General features: G+C 66.5%; 1 protein-coding gene across 1 annotated transcript; it reads right to left on the bottom strand.

The window, feature by feature from the left end:
• Positions 1-6,119: 6,119 nt before the first annotated feature.
• Positions 6,120-20,752, bottom strand: COL20A1 (collagen type XX alpha 1 chain). The gene is given in 29 exon segments (XM_044262570.1): positions 6,120-6,456; positions 6,829-6,946; positions 7,737-7,826; positions 8,041-8,107; positions 8,183-8,239; positions 8,776-8,847; positions 9,508-9,561; positions 9,830-9,883; positions 10,018-10,071; positions 10,123-10,218; positions 10,576-10,607; positions 10,610-10,649; positions 10,732-10,781; positions 10,784-10,889; positions 11,313-11,402; positions 11,831-11,895; positions 12,310-12,429; positions 12,612-12,740; positions 13,450-13,581; positions 13,898-14,052; positions 14,297-14,406; positions 14,408-14,460; positions 14,652-14,816; positions 15,264-15,383; positions 15,708-15,893; positions 17,093-17,225; positions 17,332-17,480; positions 18,471-18,581; positions 20,671-20,752. Coding segments are annotated over 29 exon segments (3,027 nt in total).
• Between the last annotated feature and the right edge of the window lie 831 nt (positions 20,753-21,583).

Raw genomic sequence — 21,583 nt, forward strand, 5'->3', positions numbered from 1 at the left:
GGTCCTGGGATGTCCTGCGTCCCAGCAGGCACTGGGAGCTCGTCTGGGCCCCAGAGCAGCGTCCGGACCAGGGGCTCTGACCCTTGTCCAGGTTCTCCCCGACCTCCCGTGGGACCCCCTCTGCTCACAGCCCCTTGGGACATCCTGTCGAATGCACAGACGTGGTCGACCTGTGAGGGGTGGCTGCGGGCAGCTCAGCCAGGCTGACCCCAGGGTGGTCCCTGCGGCGGTCGTGGGGGTGGGGGACCAGCAGAGCCGAGGAGGCCCAGGGGCCCCGGCCTGGGGGACCTGGTGTCATCCTCTGCGAGGCGGCCCTCACAGTGTCCCCGTGCTCCTGCGGCGGCTGGGGGCGGGCACGTGCGGCCTCCAGGTTCTCCCTGAATCGTCAGAGCCCGTGGGCCACAAGCACCAAGGAAGGGGGTAAGGACGGCATTCATAGAGGATAAGGCCCAGGAGGCTGAGGAGCCTGTGCCCCCTACCGACGGTCAAAATCCCACCTCCCCAGAGCCCTTACTTCAGGGGTGCCGCGGGGCAGGTAGGAGCTGCCCAGGTCGGGAGAGGGGAGCGCGGAGTGACCAAGCACCTGACGGGCCTTGCTGCTGCCTGGCCCGATCGCTGGTCCCCGTCGGCAGCAACGCTGGGGTGGATGAGAGTCAGGGCAATAGGGTGCCCTTTCCCTCCCCTGGGGCCCCCGTCTGTGACACAGGACCCCGACCGGGCCTGGCCGGTCCCCGTGCTCAGGACTGGGATGCAGAGACCCAGGGTCTAAGTGCAGCCTTTTGGGGCCCCATTGGGCCTGCTGTGACCTGCAGCTGCACAGTGGGGCAGCCGTCCTTGCGTGGCGGGCAGGACACTGATTCAGATGTGAGCGCCCAGTCTTTATGTAAGCGGGTCCAGCCGTGCCGTGGCCGCGGGGAGGCCCCTGGTGCTGGCCCAGCGTGGATGCTCTTTTCTGGGTCGGGAGAGAACACCAAGCGGCCGGCGCCAAGACTCTCCCCCGTCCCATTGGCTTTGGTTATTGTGCTTTAAGACGGAGACCAGCGCGTCAGAAGATCCACGCGGGGTCACTCGGTGCCGTGCTCCCTCACGCCAGGCGAGCCACAGTCACGGTCCCGGATCTGCCTCCAGGACTCTGTTCCCACCGAGGCAACACTTCCACGTGACCAGGTCAGCGAGGCTGACGACACAAGACACCAAGGACCCAGGACCCCGGTGCGCACACGGCTGCCACGGTTCCCAGGGAGCCCGCCCGGCCCGTTCTGGTGGTCGGGGGTGTGGGGGGAGCCCTATGGGGTGGGTCCCTCTTGCCACCTCCCTGCCGGGGTGGCATCGCCAAAACCCATCATGGTGTTTTGTCTGCCCGTGAACCGGCAACGGTCGCCGCCGAGGGGTGTTCTCCGTCTACGCGAACGGAAGCGTGGGGGCTTCTGGGTCCCTTGCCCACGACCTTTGCTCCCAGTCCCCGGGGGTCTGGCTCAGTGGCCATGAGGGCCGCCTGGTCTTTGTGGGGGACACGCTCTCGTGTCCTGTCGTGTTAACCTGGTTTCTGGGGTCGGTATCTTGGGGGCCTTACAGGCCTGGTGAGGGGAGGCCCCCAGAGCTAGGGAGGTCCCGGGGTGGGGGGTGGGCGTTTGCCTGGAGCCTGGAGCGTGTGCCTCCCTCCCGCTGGCAGCCAGGCCCCAGCCCTGCATGCCCGGCTCTCCTCGTCCTCCAGCCACCAGTCCCGGCCTCACACACCCAGGGCCAGGCCCCGGCCACCCGCCCTGCCCCGCCCCAGAGGCCCCAGCAAGGCCATGGTCTGGGCTTTCCTCTCACCCTGTCCTGTGGCCCTGGGGGGCACGGCGTGGGAATGAAGTCACAGGTCCTCCTGTCCGTGGCACTGGCCTCTCCGTGGCCTCGCTGGGCCGCGTGTGTGAGTGGAGACGGGCACGGAGCACGGTGGTCGGGCTTCTCCGTCACGGGGTCGGCTGGTGCCCGGGTTCCCAAAGTCACCACGCGCCTCGGCTCCCTCGCCAGCAGTGGACTCCGTTCCGGCGTTCCCCACCCTCGACGACCCCCAGCCCAGCGGGCCAGGCCGGCCATGGCCTACGGCAGCAGGCCTGCTGCTTCCACAGAGACCTTGCGCCCCCCAGCGTGGAACCGGCTTCCCGCCTGAGCCCCCACAGGGCAAGCTCATGATCCCGGTGTGCGTTCCCCTGGCGGTAACCGTTTACCCTGACCGTGGTCCCGGGACCCGGTCCTTCCTCGTCCACAGTCTCCCCCTTCAGCCTGAGTAAGAATGCTACAGCGGACGGCCCTGCGTGCCCCTGAATGTGGGGCTCAGCCGGGGTTCGGCCGATGACGGCGGGGGCCCATCCCCTGCCTCCTGCCGGCGCATCCGGACGTCCGTCTGTCTCCCCAGCTCACCCATCAAGCGCACAGCTTGGCCGGCCTTCCCTCGCAGACCGGCTGTGCCGCACCCCGGGCCCCGGCCCGTGGCCGTCCGCCAGCCTCCCCCTGTTCGTGTTCCGTCCACGTGCCGCGCTCAGCCCGCACCGCAGCCCCGTGGCTCTGCAGCGTCCCGAGTGCGGTTCCTCCAGCCTTTGCTTCTCTGCCCTCGCGGCCGGGCCTCGGGGCTGTTTCCGGTGCGGGGCTGTTACACACAATTCTGCTGCGGACATCTCCGGGTGTGTTTTGGGGTGTTTGTGCGTTTCTGTCGGAGCGGGTGCCCTGAGGCGGGACGTGTGTGCGCGCTCGTGTCCCTTTGCCTCCCGGCCCCTCCGTGCCCAGGCTTCCCGCCGGTGCCGCCTGCCCGGTTCTTCCCGAATGCGCCTCAGCGGCTGCGGGAACCGGCCGCCCCCAGTGCCCAGCGTGGGTTTCTGATTTAACCCCGTTGCGGGCAGTTTGATTTTTCCCTGACAAGCGCTTCTTTGGGGCCCAGGGTGTGGTTGATCGTGGCCCATGGTCCGTGTATCCTTTACAGGGAGGTGTGGTGGCTGTGGGGAATGTTCCCAAGTGCCGGCCAGGTCGGTCAGGGGCGAGGTCTGCCTGGGCGCAGCAGACCACTGTCCTTCCGTCTGTTTTCCCTCCCGACTCCCGAGCGGGTATCGCGGAGAACCGCTGCGGGCTTGCCGGCTTCTGCCCTGCTGTCGCGCTGGGGCTGTCGTCCTCCTGAGGACCGGCCCGGTGCCCCCTGCCCTCACGCCCCCGTCCGTCTGGGCAGAGTCCGTGTGTTGCGCTCCCCCTTCCCCGACAGCAACGTAGCCCTTCAGGGGTGTTTCCGCCTTGAACCGCGAACCTGACTCCTGTCCTTGCCGACGCGGGCGCCGTGCGCAGTCAGCGCAGCGTTGTGTCGCCCCAGGATGCACCCCCTGCCGTGCCCCGGGACGCACCGCCCTGACCCCCACTGCTACAGTGGCTCCGCGTGTTTTAGAACCTCGCGGAAACAGAGGCGACTCCTTTGCGGATGGATGGCCTCCTGGGCTCGGCGTGTGGCGGCCGCCCACAGTCTGTGCCCTTGGCTCGCGTCCGCGGACGCGCCGCGGTGTGTGCTCACTGCTGACGTTTGGGTCGTTCTGCTGTGCTGGGTGGGGCCACTTCGCACACTCAGTCATGGGTCTGTGTGGACGCGGTTTCGTGTCTTTGGGGCAAATAGCTAGAATTTCGGGGCCACAGGAGGCGTGCTACTGTCTTCATAAGGAGCTGAGAAACATCCTGGCCGGGCGCCCTGCACCCCCACGGTGCCCCCTGCGACACGTGGCCGCGGTCACACGGCTGCGAGCCGCTCGGGGGAGCTCGCGCTTCCCGTCCCCTTCTCAGGCCCCGCGGCGCTGGGCTCCGCGGCCTCTCGCTCGGTCGACCGTGGATGGAGTCTCATTACCTACCGCTTTCAGTGAGCTACTACTTCTTCCCATCTGTGACCGTATTTTCCATTTTCTGAGTGCTGTCTCGAAGAGAAGGTTTTAAGTTCGACGGAGGCGGTTTGTTACGGTTCCCGGCGACGGTTCTTGCTTTCGGAGCCTTTCTGAGAAACCTGCGTATCCCGAGGCTGTGCACATCTGTATTTCCTTCCGGAAAGCTGTGTTCTCGCTTCTGTTTCAGTTTATTGTTTTAAAGATTTTATTTGCAAGAGAGAAAGAGAATGAGCACGTGAGAGAGTGAGCTCACCCGCCGGAGCGGCAGAGGCAGAGGGAGAAGCAGGTTCCCGGCCGAGCAGAGAGCCCCACGCGGGGCTCGATCCCAGGACCCTGAGATCATGACCCGAGCCGAAGGCCGCTGAGCCACCCAGGCGCCCCTGGGCTTTGCCTTTCAACACAACTTGGAGAGCCCATCTTCTGATGAGTTAAACTCACTTCTATTTATTGTAATTTCTGCTACTGGGATATATTTGAGCTGTTTTTCTGGTTTCTCTGTTTACTTGTTCTATCCCGTCCCAGAGAAGAAAACTTGACCTTGCTGACTCATCTTGAGGGTTATACGTTCTACTTTTTCCCTCCTGGTGGCTGCTCCCAGACCCGGGGAGCATGACCTGAGCGGAAACCGACCCAGACCCCCAGACGCCCTCTAAGCCTGCATTTTAAAAGTCCATCCCATTTGGTTTTCGAGCCCGCCGCGAGGTCTCGGATCTCCTCGGCGCTCCGCAGCCCTCGTCCCCCGGCCGTCCGTTTCGCCGTGCGACCCGCCGTGACACCGACACTCGCATTCTCTCTTTCTCGTCCCATCTGAGCCCCGGGAGACGCCTCCCCACGGATGGTGCCGCCCGGGCTCCGGGGTGTCCGAGACCGCCCGGCCGCCGGCCTCTCATCTCGCGCCCTCGCACCCTGCTGCCGCCCCTGCTTGACCGCTGCGAGCCCGGCCCCGCGGCGCCCCGGTCCACGCTCCCCTCTCTGAAGGCGCCGTGACCCCTGGTGAACAGGGAGCGCGCGCGAGGGTCGGCCGGTCGGCCTCTCGGCTCCCCGGCGCTTCGTCTCCCCGACCCGGCGGCCGTGGGCGCGTGTGCCGCGCGTGTGTGGAGGCTCTGGTGCTACCGTGGCCTCACGTGGACTCGTGCGGTCAGCCACGGGGGAGGGCGCGGGATCGCTGTCCCCAGCCCACCGAGCTGGGTCGGAGGCGGCAGGCTGGGCCGCGGCCCAGGTCGGGGCAGGGAGCCGGTGCCCTCTCCTGCCTCCCGCACCAAGCAGCCCAGGGCGGGTGCCTCACGTCCGCCCCCACCCCGACAGGGTCCCCCTGGCCGAGCCTTCACACCCGGGGAGCCAGCCCCATGGCTCCTACTCAAGGTGAGACGGCGGCCCCCACACTTCTGTCCTCAGAACCTGCCCCCCCCCGCCCAGACCGCTCCCCCAGGGCTCAGCCTCCTGCCGGCAGCCAGCCCCGACCTCCGCCCGCCCTCATCACCTCTGTCTCCGTCCACGGAGGAGGTCCCTGAGGTCTCCCCCACAGCCCCTGTAAGAAGCTCAGGAGCCCCAGAGGCCTCCTAAATCGAGGTCCAGACCCCACCCCACGTGCCCCTGGCCCTATGCTCCACTTTCTCTGTCCCCCGCCATTCCTGGGGGTGCCACGGTCCAGGCCTCCACGCTGCATCCCTGCTAAAGCCTTGTACCAGCGTCCACTTCCGTCTTGTTTCTGTCTCTGCTCAAATGTCCCCTCAGAAGCCTTTGTTGGCCTCTGCATCTAAAGGAGGCCTGCCCCGAGCTCTCCCGAGCACCGGGAACAGGGGTGGCCTTGACAGGCTGTGGCAGGTGTGGCCTTGACAGGCTGTGGCGGGTGTGGCCCCAGACCCTCTGCTGGGAAGGTCTCTGCGTGAGCAAAAGTGGGACATGGCTGGGGTGGGGCACGGCACCCGCTGCCCTATCCAGGCCGCTGGGCGGGAGCGGGGGCACTGGCCCTGACAAGGCACGGGTCCAGCCAGTCAGGGTCCCCATGGGGCCCGAGCACAGAAGAGGTGAGCCAGCCGCTCCGGTGTCAGAGACGGCCTGCTTAGGGAGGTGAGGAGCCCCCAAGACTGTCCAAACCCCACACCTGGCTGGGCCCTGGAGGCCAATCAGCCAGGGTCGGAGGGGGGGGCTGGGCACCGTGTTTGAAGACCCCCCCGCCACCGTAGCTCAGAGTGCAGCTGAGAAGTTGTGTCCCAGGGCATGGAGTCACGACGTAACGGAGACGGTGGGACAGGGGTCCTCAAGGGCATGGGTGGCACTTCTCTCTGAGGGCCCAGGGTGGGGAGCCCTGGCCTCGCCCCGGCAGGGATGGGCTCCGGGCCCCAGGGACACCGCTCCCTGGAGTGAGCAGCCCCCCTTGGCCAGCACGATGCTGTTTATCTGAGTGCGGAAAATGGTACAAAGGAAAGGCTCCCACCACCCCCTTCGGCTCCCAGGTCCCCCCTGGACTCGCTGCTCCTGCCTCTTCCGCCCGCCCGCACAGCCGTTCTCAGTGCCGAGTCTGGGGGCGTGCAGGGTCACTGTGGGCAGCATGGGGGCCATCCTGGCAGGAGAGAAGGGGGGACAGGTCTGAAGGAGGTGGCAGCCGCAGACACCCAGCCCACCGGGCACCGCAGACTCGAGCCCCCGGGTCTCAGCGGGGCCAGAGGGTCTGCTGCTCATGGCACCGCTCGGACGTGTCCCCCACCCAGGGCCCTTCACCCACTGGGGTCAGGTGCCCACTGCCGGGCACGGGTGGTCTGCACTCCTGACGTGCCCACCCCTGGCCGGGGCCTCGCTGGGCTCCCCTGTCGCCCCCATATCTGCCCTTGGGCTGGTGAGACCCAGGAAGCCCCCCTTGTACCTGCACCTCAGCCAGCCGGTAGGCCCTGCTCCTTGGCACCCGCGCTCCGCCCGCGCCGCCCCCGGCACGCACCTGCTCCTCAGGACCCCCTCCTCCCACAGGTGGGGGCTCACCTGCTCCCCTGGGGGTCCTGGAGGCTTGTTCCCTTCCGGCCCCGGGGTGCCCATGTGACTGAGGGCGCTGGGTTCCCCTGGGCAGGAGAGAGCTGTGTTAAGCTGAGAGGTGCAGGAGGTGACACTCTCCCTTCTGGGGGACCCTGTCCTGACAGACGGGAAGTCGGGTGCCTGAGCCTCAGACAGACACCAGCTCTTGGCTCCGCCAGGTCAGTGGTGTGGTGGGGCCCAACGGGGGAGGCTCGGGGGGACCCTCACGACGGCCTGGGCCAGCCTTGTCGGAGAGGGGGTGCTCATGCCGCAGGCCGTGTCTGGAGAACCGTGATGGGCTGTGGTGGGAAGGGGCTTCCCACAAGCGAGACCCTCGCCCCTCGCCCCTACCCGATGTGTAGCCGGAGGTGGGACGCAGGGCCCCTCCCGGCCGCTCCTTCCTCCCTGTCCAGGCCCACGGGCTCTGTCTGCCCCGTCCGTCCTAGTGCTTGAGCTGTGACCAGCGGTGCAGCCCCAGTCAGGCGGAGGGACATAGGACAAGGTCATTAGACCAAGCCCCCTGTTGGGGTGCCTGGGTGGCTCAGTGGGTTAAAGCCTCTGCCTTAGACCAAGCCCCGTTCGGCCCGAGCACGTGAGGAGGACAGAAGGGAGGGACGGCAGGGGCCCCTTTGGGGACCCCAGGAAGTCCATTCCTGCCCTAAGCAAACTCGGCGTGTGCTTCGGGGCCCCAGGAGGATGGGGAACCGGGCCCACAGGACCCCCAGCCCAGTATAGGGGGAGGGGCTGCAGTGCACCCGACCCTCCCCACGGAGCGAGTTCCTCTGTTCTCAGGGTGCAGGCCGTCGTCTCCTGCTTCTCCAGGGAGCTGGGCTTCACCGAGTGTGCTGGGGGGCCCGGGGGCCTCCAAGATGGGTCTGGGGGCCCTGGCGCTCTCACGGAGGAAGGAGTGGAACTTCCGTACCTGAGCTGGGGTTGGGGTGGAGGGGGCATCAGCAGGGTGGGCGTGGAGTGTAGGGCGCCCCACGTGCTTTCCCCCTCACTCCATGGTGCGTGGCCAAGGAGAACGGCCACGCCGGGCTGGGCTTGCTGGCGACGAGGGGCTCAGGCTGCTGTGAGCACAGAGGCTGCACGGGAAGCCCGGGAGGCTCTGGGGTCCTCACAAGGAAGCTGCAGCACTCACCCTGGATGGCAGACTCGTAAGCCTGGCCCAGGAGCTGGTAGATGGTGGCCAGGGACTGTGGCTCGCCCTGCAAGGGAGAGTGGGCCACATGGCCACGAGCCATGACCAGTGGCTCCCCATACTCCCCAAGAAGTGCCCAGACCCCAGACAGGGGCCTACTCCCCTTCTCTCCTCGCTCCCCTTTGGGTCCTGGTAGGCCCTTAAGTAGAGGAAAAGGAGAAAGTGACAGAGAAGTAAACTATCAGCAGAGGAGCCACGTCTGGACCCCATCCTGGCTCCCCTCTGGGCGGGATGCCCTCTGACTCTGCTCCCAGTGGGGCAGGGGTCCCACCCATGTCGAGGGAGGAAGACCCGGCAGGGCGTAGCCTGATCCCAGGGAGCCGCAGGGAGTGCCCCAGGGACAAAGGGCCTGCCCTTAGCAGGCAAGCGCCGGAGGAAGTCCAGAAACCCACGGGCCTGTACAGAGCGTGTCCCCACCCGTGGGCCTGCCTTCCTCCCCCTCCCCAGCTGGAGCCCACCCCAGCTTATAGGCCCCGTGTGCCCCCCCACCCTGGAGCCCAGAGCCCCGAGCCCCCATGTCGGGACCCCTCTGTGAGGTGGCTCCAGGCCCTCTCTGCTCCGGGTGAGCCCCAGACCCAAGCGCTTTGCAGGCCTGGCTCTACAAGGCGGCCTGAGGCTTTTGCTCACATTTGCTCCCTGCCCCCCAACTCCTGGGGAGGTGGTAGGGGGACTTACCGTGGGCCCCACGGCCCCTGGGGGTCGTCTCTCCCCACTGGTGCCCCTGGCCCCGGCCGTGCCATGGAAGCCCTGCAGAGGTGCGGGATTAGCTGTAGGCCCCCCAAGAGCGTGGCTCCTCCTCCCTCCCGCGCTGGCTCCCTGCAGCCTTGGACCAAGAGTGGATCCCTTAACGGTCCTAGCCTCTCATCCCTACCACGGGGCTGGTCCACGCCCCAAGCCCAGGGAGAGCCCACCTGCCCCTCTCAGCCCTGATTCTTTCCTACAATATCCCTTGACTCTATTCCAGCTGTCCTGACTCCGACCATCCCTGAAGGGCACGGTGGGGGGAGAGGCACCAGGCTGAGCCTGCCCTGCCACTCCACCCCCTCCCCCGCCCCGCTCAGAGCAGCAGGGACCCCGTTGGCTGGGGAGGGCAGCCGAGAAGGAGAAGGGGCCCCGGTCGCATCCTGCAGCCTGCCTCACCAACCCCCCCAGACCCACTTGCGTCGGCTCCCACCACGTGGGTCTCATGCAGGGGTGCCTGGGGCTGTCCAACCCGCCTGGGGAGGTGGGAAAGGACCTCGCACGGTGCTCAACGGGCCCCACGGACCTCTGCAGGGCTCCGGCCCAGGAGGACAGGCCTCCTGTCACCCCCTCCAGCGGGGGCCTGCTCTGTGTTCAGCCCCAAGCCTGGGTAGGGGAGTGGGGTGAGGGGTTGGGGTAGAGCGTCGCAGGGCACATGGTGCTTACCCTGGGGCCTGGAGGTCCAGGCAGGCTGGCGCTCCCCTCAAGGCCTCGCATTCCCTGAGGGCAAAGGAAGAGGCAACTGGGGCAGGACGGGGACTGGCAGCCCTACACGCCGTCCCCCGGACGCCCATGTGGTCGCAGACCCGACCGGTTCCCGGAAAGGTGGCACGCACCCCTGTGCGTCACTCAGAGCCGAGGTGGCCGGCCCAGCTCAGGGCCTGCCTCCCCGCCCCGGGGCACTGACCGCAGCCCCCTCCCTGCAGGCCAGGCCACCACCCCCACGGCCTCTGGCCAAGACCCCTCCTGTGGCAAGCTTCTCTCCCACCTTTGGTCGCTGGACTCCGACCTTCCCGGGGACGCCCTGGTGACCAGGATGGCCCTAGAAGGGAACATAGATGGCTGGCCAGGCTGAGGCCAAGGTCTGAAGTTGGGGAGGAGGCCCGGTTCCCGAGACCCACGTCCCCAGCCTATACCCTCCCCGCCCACGTGCCCCGAGTGGTCTGACCCCACTACCTTCAAGCCTGGAAGCCCATGGTCCCCTTTCTCTCCTTTGACCCTTGGCGGACCCTGGAGAGGAAAGAGACTTGGCAGGAAGTCTGTTCTGGAGGCAGCACCTACTCCAGGTCCCTGCACGGTTCGGGCCTCAGTCCCTGGCGACCCCTGCCGACCTACAAGACCCTCCGGTCCCATCTGTTTGGGTGGCCCAGGCTCTCCCTGCATACGCGGGCAGGGGAGGGTCCAGTGCGAGGAACCCGGCCACACCCGCAAGGTGTAGAGGCCGACCGAGTCTCTGGCGGTCCCTCTGGCTTGGCCGGCTGAGCCCCTTCCTGGCCCGCAGCGTACACCCCAGCTGTGCCTGCAGGAAAGGGCAGTGGGCACCCCTGCAGCCGGGGACTTCCTGACACATTCCAGCCTGCCTGGCCCCCAGGGCCTCGGGCTGCCCAGGGTGCCGGCTCTGGCCCAGAGGCCACCTCCTCCAGGAAGCCTGTCCCGCTCTCCCCCAGCCCCATGGTGATGGACGTGCTGTCCACCCCAGACTCTAGGAGCCTGGGCAGGCGCGGGCCCACCTACCGCCGCAGGGAGCTCGCAACACGCGTCCTCGGCCAGGAGTCGCTGCACACGAAGTGCAGCAGCTGGAGCTGCAGCTACGACAGAGCGGGTCAGCAGGCCGGGCCGGGTTTCCGCGGCCACCTCCGGCTGGCCCGGCAGGACAAGTCCCGTGCTCACTGTGGCTGAGCTGCTCCGGGGGCCCCGGGCCTTGGCCAGCCTCCCAGCATCATGAAGCCCGTGGCAGGTGGGCTGCCCGCCTCCCCATTTGGCCTCTCGGCCACCTTCTGGCGGTCCACGTGGAGCCTGACCTTGGAGCGGCCCACGGCCACGTGCACCTGCCGGACACCAGCACGGGTTCCCCTACGGCCCCAGCCAGCCAGGGGGAGCAAGGGCCCGTCACGAGGGTGGCAGGATCCTGACTCCTCCTCAGGTCTCATGGGACCCCCTCGCGGGGCCTCAGTTTCCCCTTTATAAAGGAGACTGAATCGCACCTTCCCAGGGGAGGGTCCAGGAAGGGCTGGGATGCTCTCAGACCCACGTGAAGACATCTGTCGAGAGGGGAGTGTGGGGCAGAGGCTCAGACAGGCCAGACAGGACTTTCCAGGAAAACGGGGCGCAGGGGCGGGCCACGGTGTGTGACGGGGGCTGCGGGCAGGCAGTCACATCCTGTGTGTCCTGTGGGGCCTGTCCCCAAACGCAGGGACTGGAGGAGGGTCTTGGGGGAGGCACACTCCAATCGTTCAGGAACCTTCCAGGACCTTGTGGAAGCTTCCAAAGAAAATCTTCCTCACTTCGGGCAGGTCAAAGGTCACCTCTTGCAGGGTGGCCCTGGGGTCTCGGCCTGTGTCCTGGGGTTAGGAGCCCACAAGCCCACAGGTGGCTCCGCCCTCAGGAGTCGCCCCCGCTGACCCGAGCTTGTTGGTGTGCTCAGAACAGGCAGGCAGGGGGTGTGTCTGTGCCAGCGCCCACTGGCGCATGCTGAGGGGTGGGAAGGGCAGGGAACAGGGTGTTAGGTCACCCAATAACATTGTTCCTGCAGGCCTATAGCCTCACTCTCCGCCCTTCGTTTGCTCTTAGGATAACCAAGAGCCCAAAGAGCCAGCCCTGCACGTTCTTGAGGTTCTCTAAGTAAACTGACCCCAGGGCCTTGGCACAGGCTGTTCCTTCTTCCTCAGTGCTTTTCCCCTTCCCTATTGTCTCCCTGGTGGCCCTTACTTGTCTGCCACTTCCTCGGTAGGCCTTCCTGACCTTCAGCTCTTCCCAGCCTGGAGCCCACTGTGGCAGCTATCACGGCAGGGGGCACTTGGCGCTGGGTGACCTCCCCTGGGGGGCTGATCGCATCTGGGGTGGGGGCCACACCAGCAGAACCGTGAGCTCCAGAGGGTGGATAGTGAGGGCCTGAGAAAGTCTGTCGCTTGCAGAAAAGGGACAAGGATGGCAGACCAGGCGTGGTGCCGGCCTCATCCAGGGAGGACAGCCTCAGGGTTCCGGTGCCGGACACTCAGAGCAGCCCGCCCGGATCGAGACCCCAGATTCAAGCTCGGACGGGAGGAAGGGGCCCCTGAGAAAGAGACCGGCTTCAGCCACCCACACGCAGAGGGAAGACCTGTCACCCCCGGAAGAAACGGAGCAGGTTGGGGTGGGTGCGAGGAAGAGGCGGTGAGGGAGCGAGAGCTCAGACGGGAGGGCGGCGGCCGGCAGAGCGGCACCTTCCGCAGCCCCTCCCGGGCCCCCCACCTGGCCCAGCGGGTCAGCTGAGCGTCTTAAAGAGCGTGAAGGTCCGGGCGCAGCCGAACGCCGCACGCTCCATGGCAGCGCCTCGGAGGGACGCGTGCTCCTGCTCCACCAGCCCGAAGGCCGCCACGAGGTCGAAGCCTGGGTGGGCGTGGCAGCAACAAAGCGGTGATCAGAGACCGGGAAGGAGAGAAAACACCAGGGGTCCAGGGAGGGCGGAGAGGAGCAGCCCAGGGCACACAGACGGGAAGACCATGGACGGACGCGCCCTTGGGGCCCGTGGTGGGTGGGAGTCGGGCTGGGTGACGCCAGGGCGATGGCACCCCTGGTAGCGGCACGGGTGCCCCGCCACAGCACCTGGGCTGACTCAGCGGGCTCACGGCGCCAGGTGAGGCGGACGGTGGTGGGCGTCCCTGCAGCCAGGGTCAGTGCCTGGGGCGGAGGCAGAGGCGCTGGGGGAGGGGGACACTTTAGGGACGCAGCACCCTGCAGAAAGCACACACCCGGGGGGCCTCACTCAAGTGACAGAGGGCCCCGGGCCATGCCGACCTTGCGGTGGGTCTCAGTGGAGACGGAGGTGGGAGGGTGGGGGGCACCCACAGACCCCTCCGACTCTGCGCCCAGACTTCGCTTTGGGCCGCGTTTCCGGTGGACGGCTCTGGGGCAACGAGGCCGCCCTGCGGGTTTCTGTTTAAGACCGCCTGCCTTGAGGGCGGGGGTGCCCGGCCCCCAGGTGAGATCGGAGAAGCCACACGGCGTAGGGTCAGAAACGGCAAATCTACGCGGACCGCCGCAGACCGGGGAGTGCCAGGGGCTGAGGGCTGGGGGGCCGGCGGCAGCAGCTTGGGGGCCCCGGCTTCTCTCTGCTGAGGAGCTACTCCACAGCCAACGGCGGACAACGGCGGGACCCACGGCCGCGGAGTCTCCCAGCGCACGTCTGAGGTGTTGCGACGTGGGAATTACGTCTTGAGAAAGCTTCGAAGGGGGCACGTGGCCGCCCGAGAGGGCAGGAGACCCACAGCAGGCGCGAGCAGCTCAGGAGAGGGCACCGAGGGTCCGGAAGGCCCAGTGACACCGCGGGCGGGCTGAGACCAGGCCAGGCTCTGCACCCCCCTGCTGGGGGGGTGACCCCAAACCCCAGCGTGATACCACCCCACCCACCTGTGCTCACAAGGCCCCCCAGGCCCTCGCCGACCCCGGCCTCGCCGACAAGGAGCACAGACACCAAGTACTCGGTGCCGACGGTCAGGTTGTGAAGCGTCACGGACGAGGCAGGCCCGTCCAGCACCACCTGGAACAGGAGCCACAGTTGAGCCTGTGGGGTGGGCAGCGCGGGGGTGTGGGGCGCAGGGGTGGAGGGCGCAGGGTTGCAGGGCAGCACAGGGGTGTGGGGCAGGCACACGATCAGCTCTGATGGGGCTGAGGTCAGTCCATGCTTCCTACGGTGACCTCGGCCACCGCACAGCCACGGGTGGCCCGAGGACGCACACCCGCTCCCCCTTTCCACTCGTGCTTGCGGACCGCCCTCGCCGTGCCCTCCGTCCGGCAGGACAGCTGCACACGCGTGGCCCCGACGCTGTCCACGGCCGGCAGAGAGCCCCCTCACCTCCTGCAGGGGGCCACCCGGAAGGCCGCCACGTGACCAGATACTTGAGCGGCAGCTGGGGGTCTGGGGTCCAGGACAAGTGGATGCTGGAGGGGGTCGCCTGGGTCAAGGTGAGTCTGGTGGGAGTGAAGAGGTGTCCGGGGCCGGGGTGGCCACAGCTGGTGTGACTGTGGGAGGGAAGGAGGACGGTCAATGGCCCAGCAGGTGGCCTGCATTAGCAGCTGCCCTGCTCTCCCCAGTGGCTACTTCCTGGAGGGACAGGTGTCCCCCAGGCTGCAGATACCATCAGAGCCCTGGGAGCCAAGGGGAGGGGGCTCAGGGCGTCCCATCTGGGGCCACAACCACCCTCTCCCTCTGCCCAGAGGGGCCAGGCAGGACTGTGGCCAGTGAGGGGGACCCTGCTCACCAGGGCCCTGGCTCCCGCCTTGGACCTTCTGGCAGATGAGGCGGCTGAGCACGCCAGCCAGGGTGCCAAGCCGGGGGGAGTCCCGCACGCTGTGGACGGTGACGTCCAGCGGGGGGGGACGCCAGGAGCCGCAGCTCGGCCTCGTCTGCCCTCTCCCCACCTGCTCACAGGGTACAGCGGTGAGGACACACCCGGCCCCACCGCCCCACGCTGCTGTCCCATCCGGCTAGCACGACCAGGGGCCCCTGGCCTGAGTCACCCAGCAGTCTCCTTCAGCCCAGGGCGGAGGGATGGGAATGGAAGCTGCCCGCCCGGCCATGAGAAACCCAGCCGAGGACGGGGGCTGCTCACCCACAGCAAAGACGGCGACACCCAGGTCCTTGAGGACGCGGCCAGGAGCACGGGCATGGTCCTGGGATTTGCCGTCCGTCACTAGGACCACCACCTTGGCTGCCTCTGGATGGGGCCCCGCTCCCGGCTTCAGGTTCTGCTCCCGCACGTGAGTCAGGGCCAGGCCTTGGGCAATCAAGAGTCAAGGCGTGTAGCCCAAGCGACCCTCCTGCCCGCCACCGCTCCGCCGGCCCCTGACCCCAGCCCAGGGCCCACCGAGTCCGTCCCGCCACGCCAGTGGGGGCTCCAGAGGCAGGACCCACCACAAGACCCAGGGGGCTGCCTGCGGGACACGCTGCGTGGGGGCTGCTTCCACGGGCGGCCCGTCCCGGGAGCTCACACGCATCAGAGGAGCCATCACTTCCAGCAAGGCCGACTGACAGGAAGCCCCATGTTCACCCGAGGTCATTAAGGGGTGATCTGCTCTCTACGAAGGTGTGAGTCAGACTCAGCACCCACATCGGCCTCAGCTTCAAGTCTGGGAGGCTGCCCTGTGGGATGGGGTCGGGGGTACTCTGGGACGGAGACCTGGACAGACTCCCAAGGCTGGGGCTGCTGGGGGCCCAGGCGCACCCGTGAACGTGTTTCCCGCTTTGTAGCGGAGGCTGCAGACGGCTGCCAGCACCTTGTCCTTGCTGCGGAAGGCGCTGAGGTCCCACTCGGTCTGGTGGTCTCCACTGTACTGAGTCAGGCCTGGGCAGGGGCAGTTCTGGGTGCTGAGCTGCCCAGCGCACACACGGCCTCACCGGGACACCAGGCAGGGTACACGTCTGTACCCGGACAGGTCACCAGATCGTGCCCCAGCCCCTGCAGGAGCCCCCACCCACCCGGCCTGGGGGGTGCTCAGCCTGTGGGTGGCCAGGGACCACGATCGGCAGGGCTGTCCTCTGCGTTCCCCAGGAGGCTCTGTGCCTCCTCCCTGACTTGCCGTTTCTCAGAATTGGGCCTCCCCTGGGTGGGGGTAGGACTTGTGGGGACACCTCGGGCAGGGCGGTGGGGCAGGGGGTTGGTACCCACCGACTTGGACTTTATTTGGCCCGATCTCAAAGGGCTCAATGATGCGGGCCAGGAAATCTTTGACCTGTTGGAAATGACTATGGCCAATACTCCAGGACCCGTCCACCAGGAAGAGCTTGTCCATGGGTGTGGGGGGTGTGCAGCGGAACTGGGGGTTGGCTGGGAGGGAAGGGAGGGAGGGAGGAGCTGGGCCAGGGCCACACCATTCTAAAGCCCCTCCCGAACGGCTCCAGGCTGTGCTCCAGCCCCCAGGGTCTCCTTCCCTGTGTTGGTGGACAGAGAGGGGCCATGGGGCTCTGCCCTCAAGTAAGGCAGGTGGCCAGGTCTTGGGGACCCTCACCGGACTCAGAACATGCTGTGTGAACCCTGGTCCATGGTGTCAGCCCTCTGAGGGCCCTCAGGAAGGGCTAATGAGACCCCTAGGTGCCCCAGCACCTCTGCCTTCCAGTGGCCTCGGCAGGGCTGGTCCCCAGGTGCAGCTGTCGATGTGGGGACCAGCAGACAGAGACTAGCCAAGGGGTGTCGACTGGGTGGGCGGTCAGCATGGCCGGCAGCTCTGGCCTCAGGCCTCACTGGCTGGGACAGTGGCTTGTCCTGATGACCTAGGAGCTCTTTGGACACAAAGTCTATAAGCTCGGTGCCTCTAGGCCGAGCCCCGGACCCAGGCCAGACCCCTCGTGAGGACTCCTGGGTAGGGTGAGTACAAGGAAATCCCATCTGATGTGGGGCACAGCCCTGCTCAAAGCACTATGTGGCTGCGGAGACCGTCCCAGCAGTCACCAAGCCCATTGGGAGACAGCGAGGGCGAGAGAGGGGACGTGTCCACCTGAGGAGAGAGATACCTCTTTCTGTCCCTGCTGTGACTGATGGGGACACAGAGTCAGGGACATCCTGGTCTGGTGGAGGAGGCTTGGCTGGCAGAAACGCCACAGCTGTCTGCCCTGGGTCACACAGCGGCCCCACCCCCAGTCCCCCCCCCGGCCCCCCCAGGTCCACAGAGCCAGGTGTCCCGGCAGCTGTCCTGGCATTTACCTGGCGTCTCCGTCGTTCCCGCAGAGCCCTGGGCCCGGCTCTTCTGCTCCGGGTCTGTGGAGGGCTGGGAAGGGGCCTTGCCCCCTAAGCCCCTGGGTGGGCGCTGCTCCTCGCCAGGCAGCCCTGCGGAGGTCACAGCCGGCTCACTTCCCACCTGCCACACTCCAGTGGGGCAGCAAGGGGCGTGGGGGCCCGAGTGCACCCCCAGCGGGTGGCCTGTCCCCGTGAGCTGGGGTGAGTGCCGGAGGGCGGCCGGCTTGCTCAAGGAGAAGCTGGAACGGGAGGGCCGACGCGAGGGAGAGCGTGAGCCGCGGAGGGTGACCCTCCCTCACCCCAATCTGCACCACCAAGACTGGGTGAGTCTTGACCTGGGGATGAGGCAACTCGGGGCTCAGGGCCTGGGCTCCCCGCATGGGAGGGTGTGGGCTCCGCGGCTGCGTCCGGGGGCTTCCGGCTGCTCCCGCTTGCCGCGTGACTCTTCAGGTCCTGGACTTCAGGGGGACGCGCGGGGCCGGGAGCGTCCCCCACCCCCGGGGTCTGCTCCTCCCACACAGCCCCGCTCCGAGGCCAGGTCCCCTGTGCAGGTCACAGCCTTATGCACAAACTCCCTCTGCGCCAGCAGGGCGTTCCCGGAGCCGGTGAGCTTGAAGATCTGCACGGTGTAGCCCTTGGAGGGGCTCAAGTCCCCCCCTGGGGCCTTGGGGGTCTTGGTGGTCAGAATCCCCTCCTGCTCTGCGTCCCCTGGGGCGGGGGTGGGGAGGGAGACGGAGACCGGGCGCGCGTCCAGGCGCACGCGTGTTCGTGTCCGTGCACGTTGCGGAGCGGGGAGTGCCTTCAACCTCTAACATCTAAAAAGGTCCCCCAAGACTGCTAGTTCACGCCGCCTCCGTCAGACACCAACACAAGCTTTTTCTGAAGGAAGATAATGTCACGCAAGGTCCTAAGGTACTTCCGTAAGTTTTCACAACGGCTGACGCCCAGTGACGGGCAACCAGGCGTGCAAGGAACAAGGGGAAGGGCCAGGAAGTGAAGAGAAACAGCGGAGGGTAGGAAGAGCCACTGGTCGTCCAGACACCGGCGCCCGGGGCTCGAAGGAGCGGCGCTACCTACTTAGGAGACTTAGAGATAAGCCTATGGATTCAGGCATCAGACTAGAAACAACTAAAAAGGAACCCTAGAATGTAGAGACCAAACGGACATTTTCCCAATGGAATTCTAGAAAACAAAACCTGAAGTTGGGAATTCAAGAACGACTTAACCACCTCTTAGATGTCAGTGACGACATAAACAGTGGGATGCGGGTCAGGATGGAAAACGGGAAATACGGCGTCTGGGGGCCTCAGCAGTGAAGCGTCTGCCTTCGGCTCAGGTCATGACCTCGGGGTCCTGGGACCGAGTCCCGCAAAGGGCTCCCTGCTCCGCGGGGAGTCTGCCCCTCCCCCTCCATCTGCTGCTCCCCTACTTGTGTGCGCTCTCTCTAATAAATACATAAAATCTTTTTAAAAAAGGGAGAAATAAAGGAATTGAAAGTATAGAAGAAAGAATCAGAGGCCACAGAGCAGGGAGAGCCTTCCGTGTGAGCTGGACGAGGGGGCGCAGAGGCGCCTCACAGGCCTCACCCTCCCGCTCCTGTCCCCGCTGTCCTTCCCTCCCGTTGACACACGGGTGCTGGGCTGGAAGAGCTGGGCCCAGAGCAGTGTGCCAGCCACTGGCCCTGCCGGAGCCCCGTACCTGCCGCGGGCTTCACCTGCACCAGGTAGCCGAGGCCGCTCCCCTCCGCCTCCCTCCACTTCATCTGCAGCCGGTCCTCGGGCAGCACGGCCAGCCTCAGGCGGCTGCTCGCTGGGGAGACAAGACCGGGGGGTCAGCGCTGACCCCAGCACAGCACCTGGCAGCCGTGGGGGCCCAGCCCCACCCACCAGGGGACACCGGAGAACCTGAGGACTTATCTGGGGCTGGAGGGGGACTGGGCCCTCCGAGGGTCCCAGGTGCCAAGGCCGCCTGGTGTGTCCAGTGAAGAGACGGCCCCCACCCAGGGAGGCCCGCACGGCTCTGAGGGGCACCCCAGCCCTGCTGACCGGGGCCCAGACCAGCATCCAGGATCAGTAGGAAGAGCCCTGCTGGGGTGCCGTGGCTGTCCTGGGAGGAAGAGGGGGCATGGGGGTCTGAGGCCTGGGGCACAGCCTGGCCATCAGGGAAGCTTCCGGGAGGTCCGTGGCAGGGTGGGTGTTTTTGGAAAAGGGGGACAGAGATGGGCTTCTTCTGGCTGCCCCAGTGAGAGCTGGGTCATGGGAGGGTGGCAGGGTTGGGGGCGCCTGGGGCAGACACAATGACCAACGGTTCAGAGGGGGAAGCAGCTGGACTGGGCCCCTGGATGTGCCCGGCGGCTCCCGGGAGCACCAGGCTGAAAGGCAGGAATGTCTCATGGTGGAGCCATGAAAAGCCACTTGTAAGCAGGACCCTCCCAAGTCCGTCTCACGGTGCCTCTGACATGTTGGGGGAGACATTCCCAACTGCCTTGGGGCTCTGCATGTTAAGGGGCCTCGGTGGAGCACAGGGCAGACGGCCGGGGGCCTGCTGGTGGGAAGCCTCCCAGGAGTGCCCCCTCAGCAGGGCCATCCCCGGGGAAGGCAGCCCGGACCTGCAGGACCCCACCCTCCGCCCTCCCAGGGTCTGGGAGACCCAGGTCTGCCCAGAGTCTGCAGGGGCCCTGCTGAACCCGGAGCACAGGGTGTCCGTGGGCTCACGAGCGACTTGGCCCCACCATCGCGTGAACCTGTCAGAGCCACGGGGACCCGGGGACATGCCCGGCGACCACGGCCAGTCTGCATGCCAAGCCAGCACCGAGGAGGAGCGGTCAGCAGACCTGTGCCTCCCACACGGTGCGCCCCTCTGCCGGGCACGCGTTCTCAACAGAGACCGGGAGTCGGACCCGGCAAGGCTCCGGCGGTCGCCCAGGAGTGGCATCTTCCAACGGGGGAGTCGCAGTCTCCTGCCCTCACAGGACTCGCTGGGAGTCGCCTGGGCTGGGGGCCAAGCCCGGGCGCTGGCAGCCACCTTCCCAGAACAGGGCAGGCCGGTGCCCCTCGTGGGGAGCTCACGAGGACGCCAGCCACGTTCCGCAGCCGCGTCCCTTTTGGGCTATTCCGAAGACACGGTGATGAGTGTCACAAAGGTAAGGGCCGTCAGACGAGTCACTCAGCCCGGCAGAAAGCCCTCAGTGTGGGCCGTAAGGCGCTGCAGGGGCTGGGCAGCCTGCGCTCTCCCTGTGCCTCAGAGTGAGCAGGGAAGGGGCGAGAAGTGAGAGCAGAGGGCAGAGAGCGGTGCTTTGCCTGCAGGACGGGAGGAAAAGGAGGTTTTCCTCCTTACTCTGGCTTTCTGCTGCTTGGAAATTTTACACTGAAGAGGTGTCCTGATGGGGCGCCTGGGGGGCTCAGTCGCTATGCGTCTGCCTTCGGTCCAGGTCATGATCCCGGGGTCCCGGGGTCGAGCCCACATCGGGCTCCCTGCTCCGCGGGCAGCCTGCTTCTGCCTCTCCCCCTGCTTGTGGTCCCTCTCTCGCTCGCTCTCTCCGTCAAATAAATAAATAAAATCTTTAAAAAAAATAAAGTGGTGTTCTGAAATAGTGCAAGATAAAGCATGGACATAAGACAGAATTCAGTGCCGCGCGTGCTAGTAAGTGTCAGAAAGCACACAGCAGCGTCCCCACGCGGGCCCGACAGATAGCAAGTCTGAAGGTCCCGCAAAAGCCGCGGGTAGCACTTGGGGCAGAGGACACAGGTCCTTGAGCACACATTCAATTCAGAACTCCAGGGGAGTCAGGAGTAGGCGGCGGAGACCCCTCCTGAGTGGGGCCTGTGCCCTGCCCTGGGGTGGGGCTGGGCACTGACCAGTGCCACATCCCCCGGAAGCGCCCCCCCCATGTCCTTACCTTGTCCCTGGCCAAGTCCCAAGGCGACACCCAGCCACAGCCAGAGGCAAAGCCGAAGATGGGGGCATGTGAGGGCATTCATGGAGCACGGCCTGTGGGAAGAGTCCGCTCGGCCATCTTCTGTCTGTCCGTCCATCATCCGCCCATCAATCCAGCCAGCCATCCACCCGTACCAGGTATCCCACATGCCATGATCTGGAGCTGCCCCCTACAGTGGACCTGTGTCCCGCACGGCCCGTGCAGGTGTTTCCCTGGGTGAGTGGTCAGCTGCCCTTCCCCTGCCCACCCTGGAGGCATCGGGCTGTCGCAGCCTCTGGTCCTGCATCCCGCTCTCAGGACATTCTCACAGGCCGGCTCAGGCCCCGACTGCTGGCCCGGCCACGCACTCGTCGTTAGGACAGACTGGGACAGCTTCTGCCAGGGCCACGGGGCCTGGGGAGGGAACAGAGCCATGTAGGGGCAAACCCTGTCTGCAGCCCGAGGGGCATCAGAGCTGGGACCTCAGTCTGGGCACAACCCCTTGGGGGCAGCGCAGCAAGCCCTCTGCCAGCCCCAGGAGGGTGTGTCCTGCCTGAGGACTGGCCCCAGCCGGCCTCTCGACTGGGAAGTCCTTGCACACAGGTTCAAGCCCCACATAGCCTGGGGGGCTGCCTCTGTGGACAGTGCAGAAGGACGCCCAGCACAGAAGCTCAGGACCCCAGCCACACCCAGGGAGGGGGCACCAGCCCCACAGAGTCGAGTCGCTGAGCTTGGGGGCATCTTCGGGGCTGCAAAGGGCTGGGGGCCGGTGCATGGGCTCTGGACTTTCCTAGGCCCGAGTCCCCTCCCGATCCACATTCTGAAGCCAGACCCCTCCGCTCCCCAGAAACCGTGCTTGGTGGGACCCTCGTGGGGAGCCCTCCGCACTCTGCTC

Source organism: Neovison vison, chromosome 8 (assembly GCF_020171115.1).
Source record: "Neovison vison isolate M4711 chromosome 8, ASM_NN_V1, whole genome shotgun sequence".
Lineage (NCBI taxonomy): Eukaryota > Metazoa > Chordata > Mammalia > Carnivora > Mustelidae > Neogale > Neogale vison.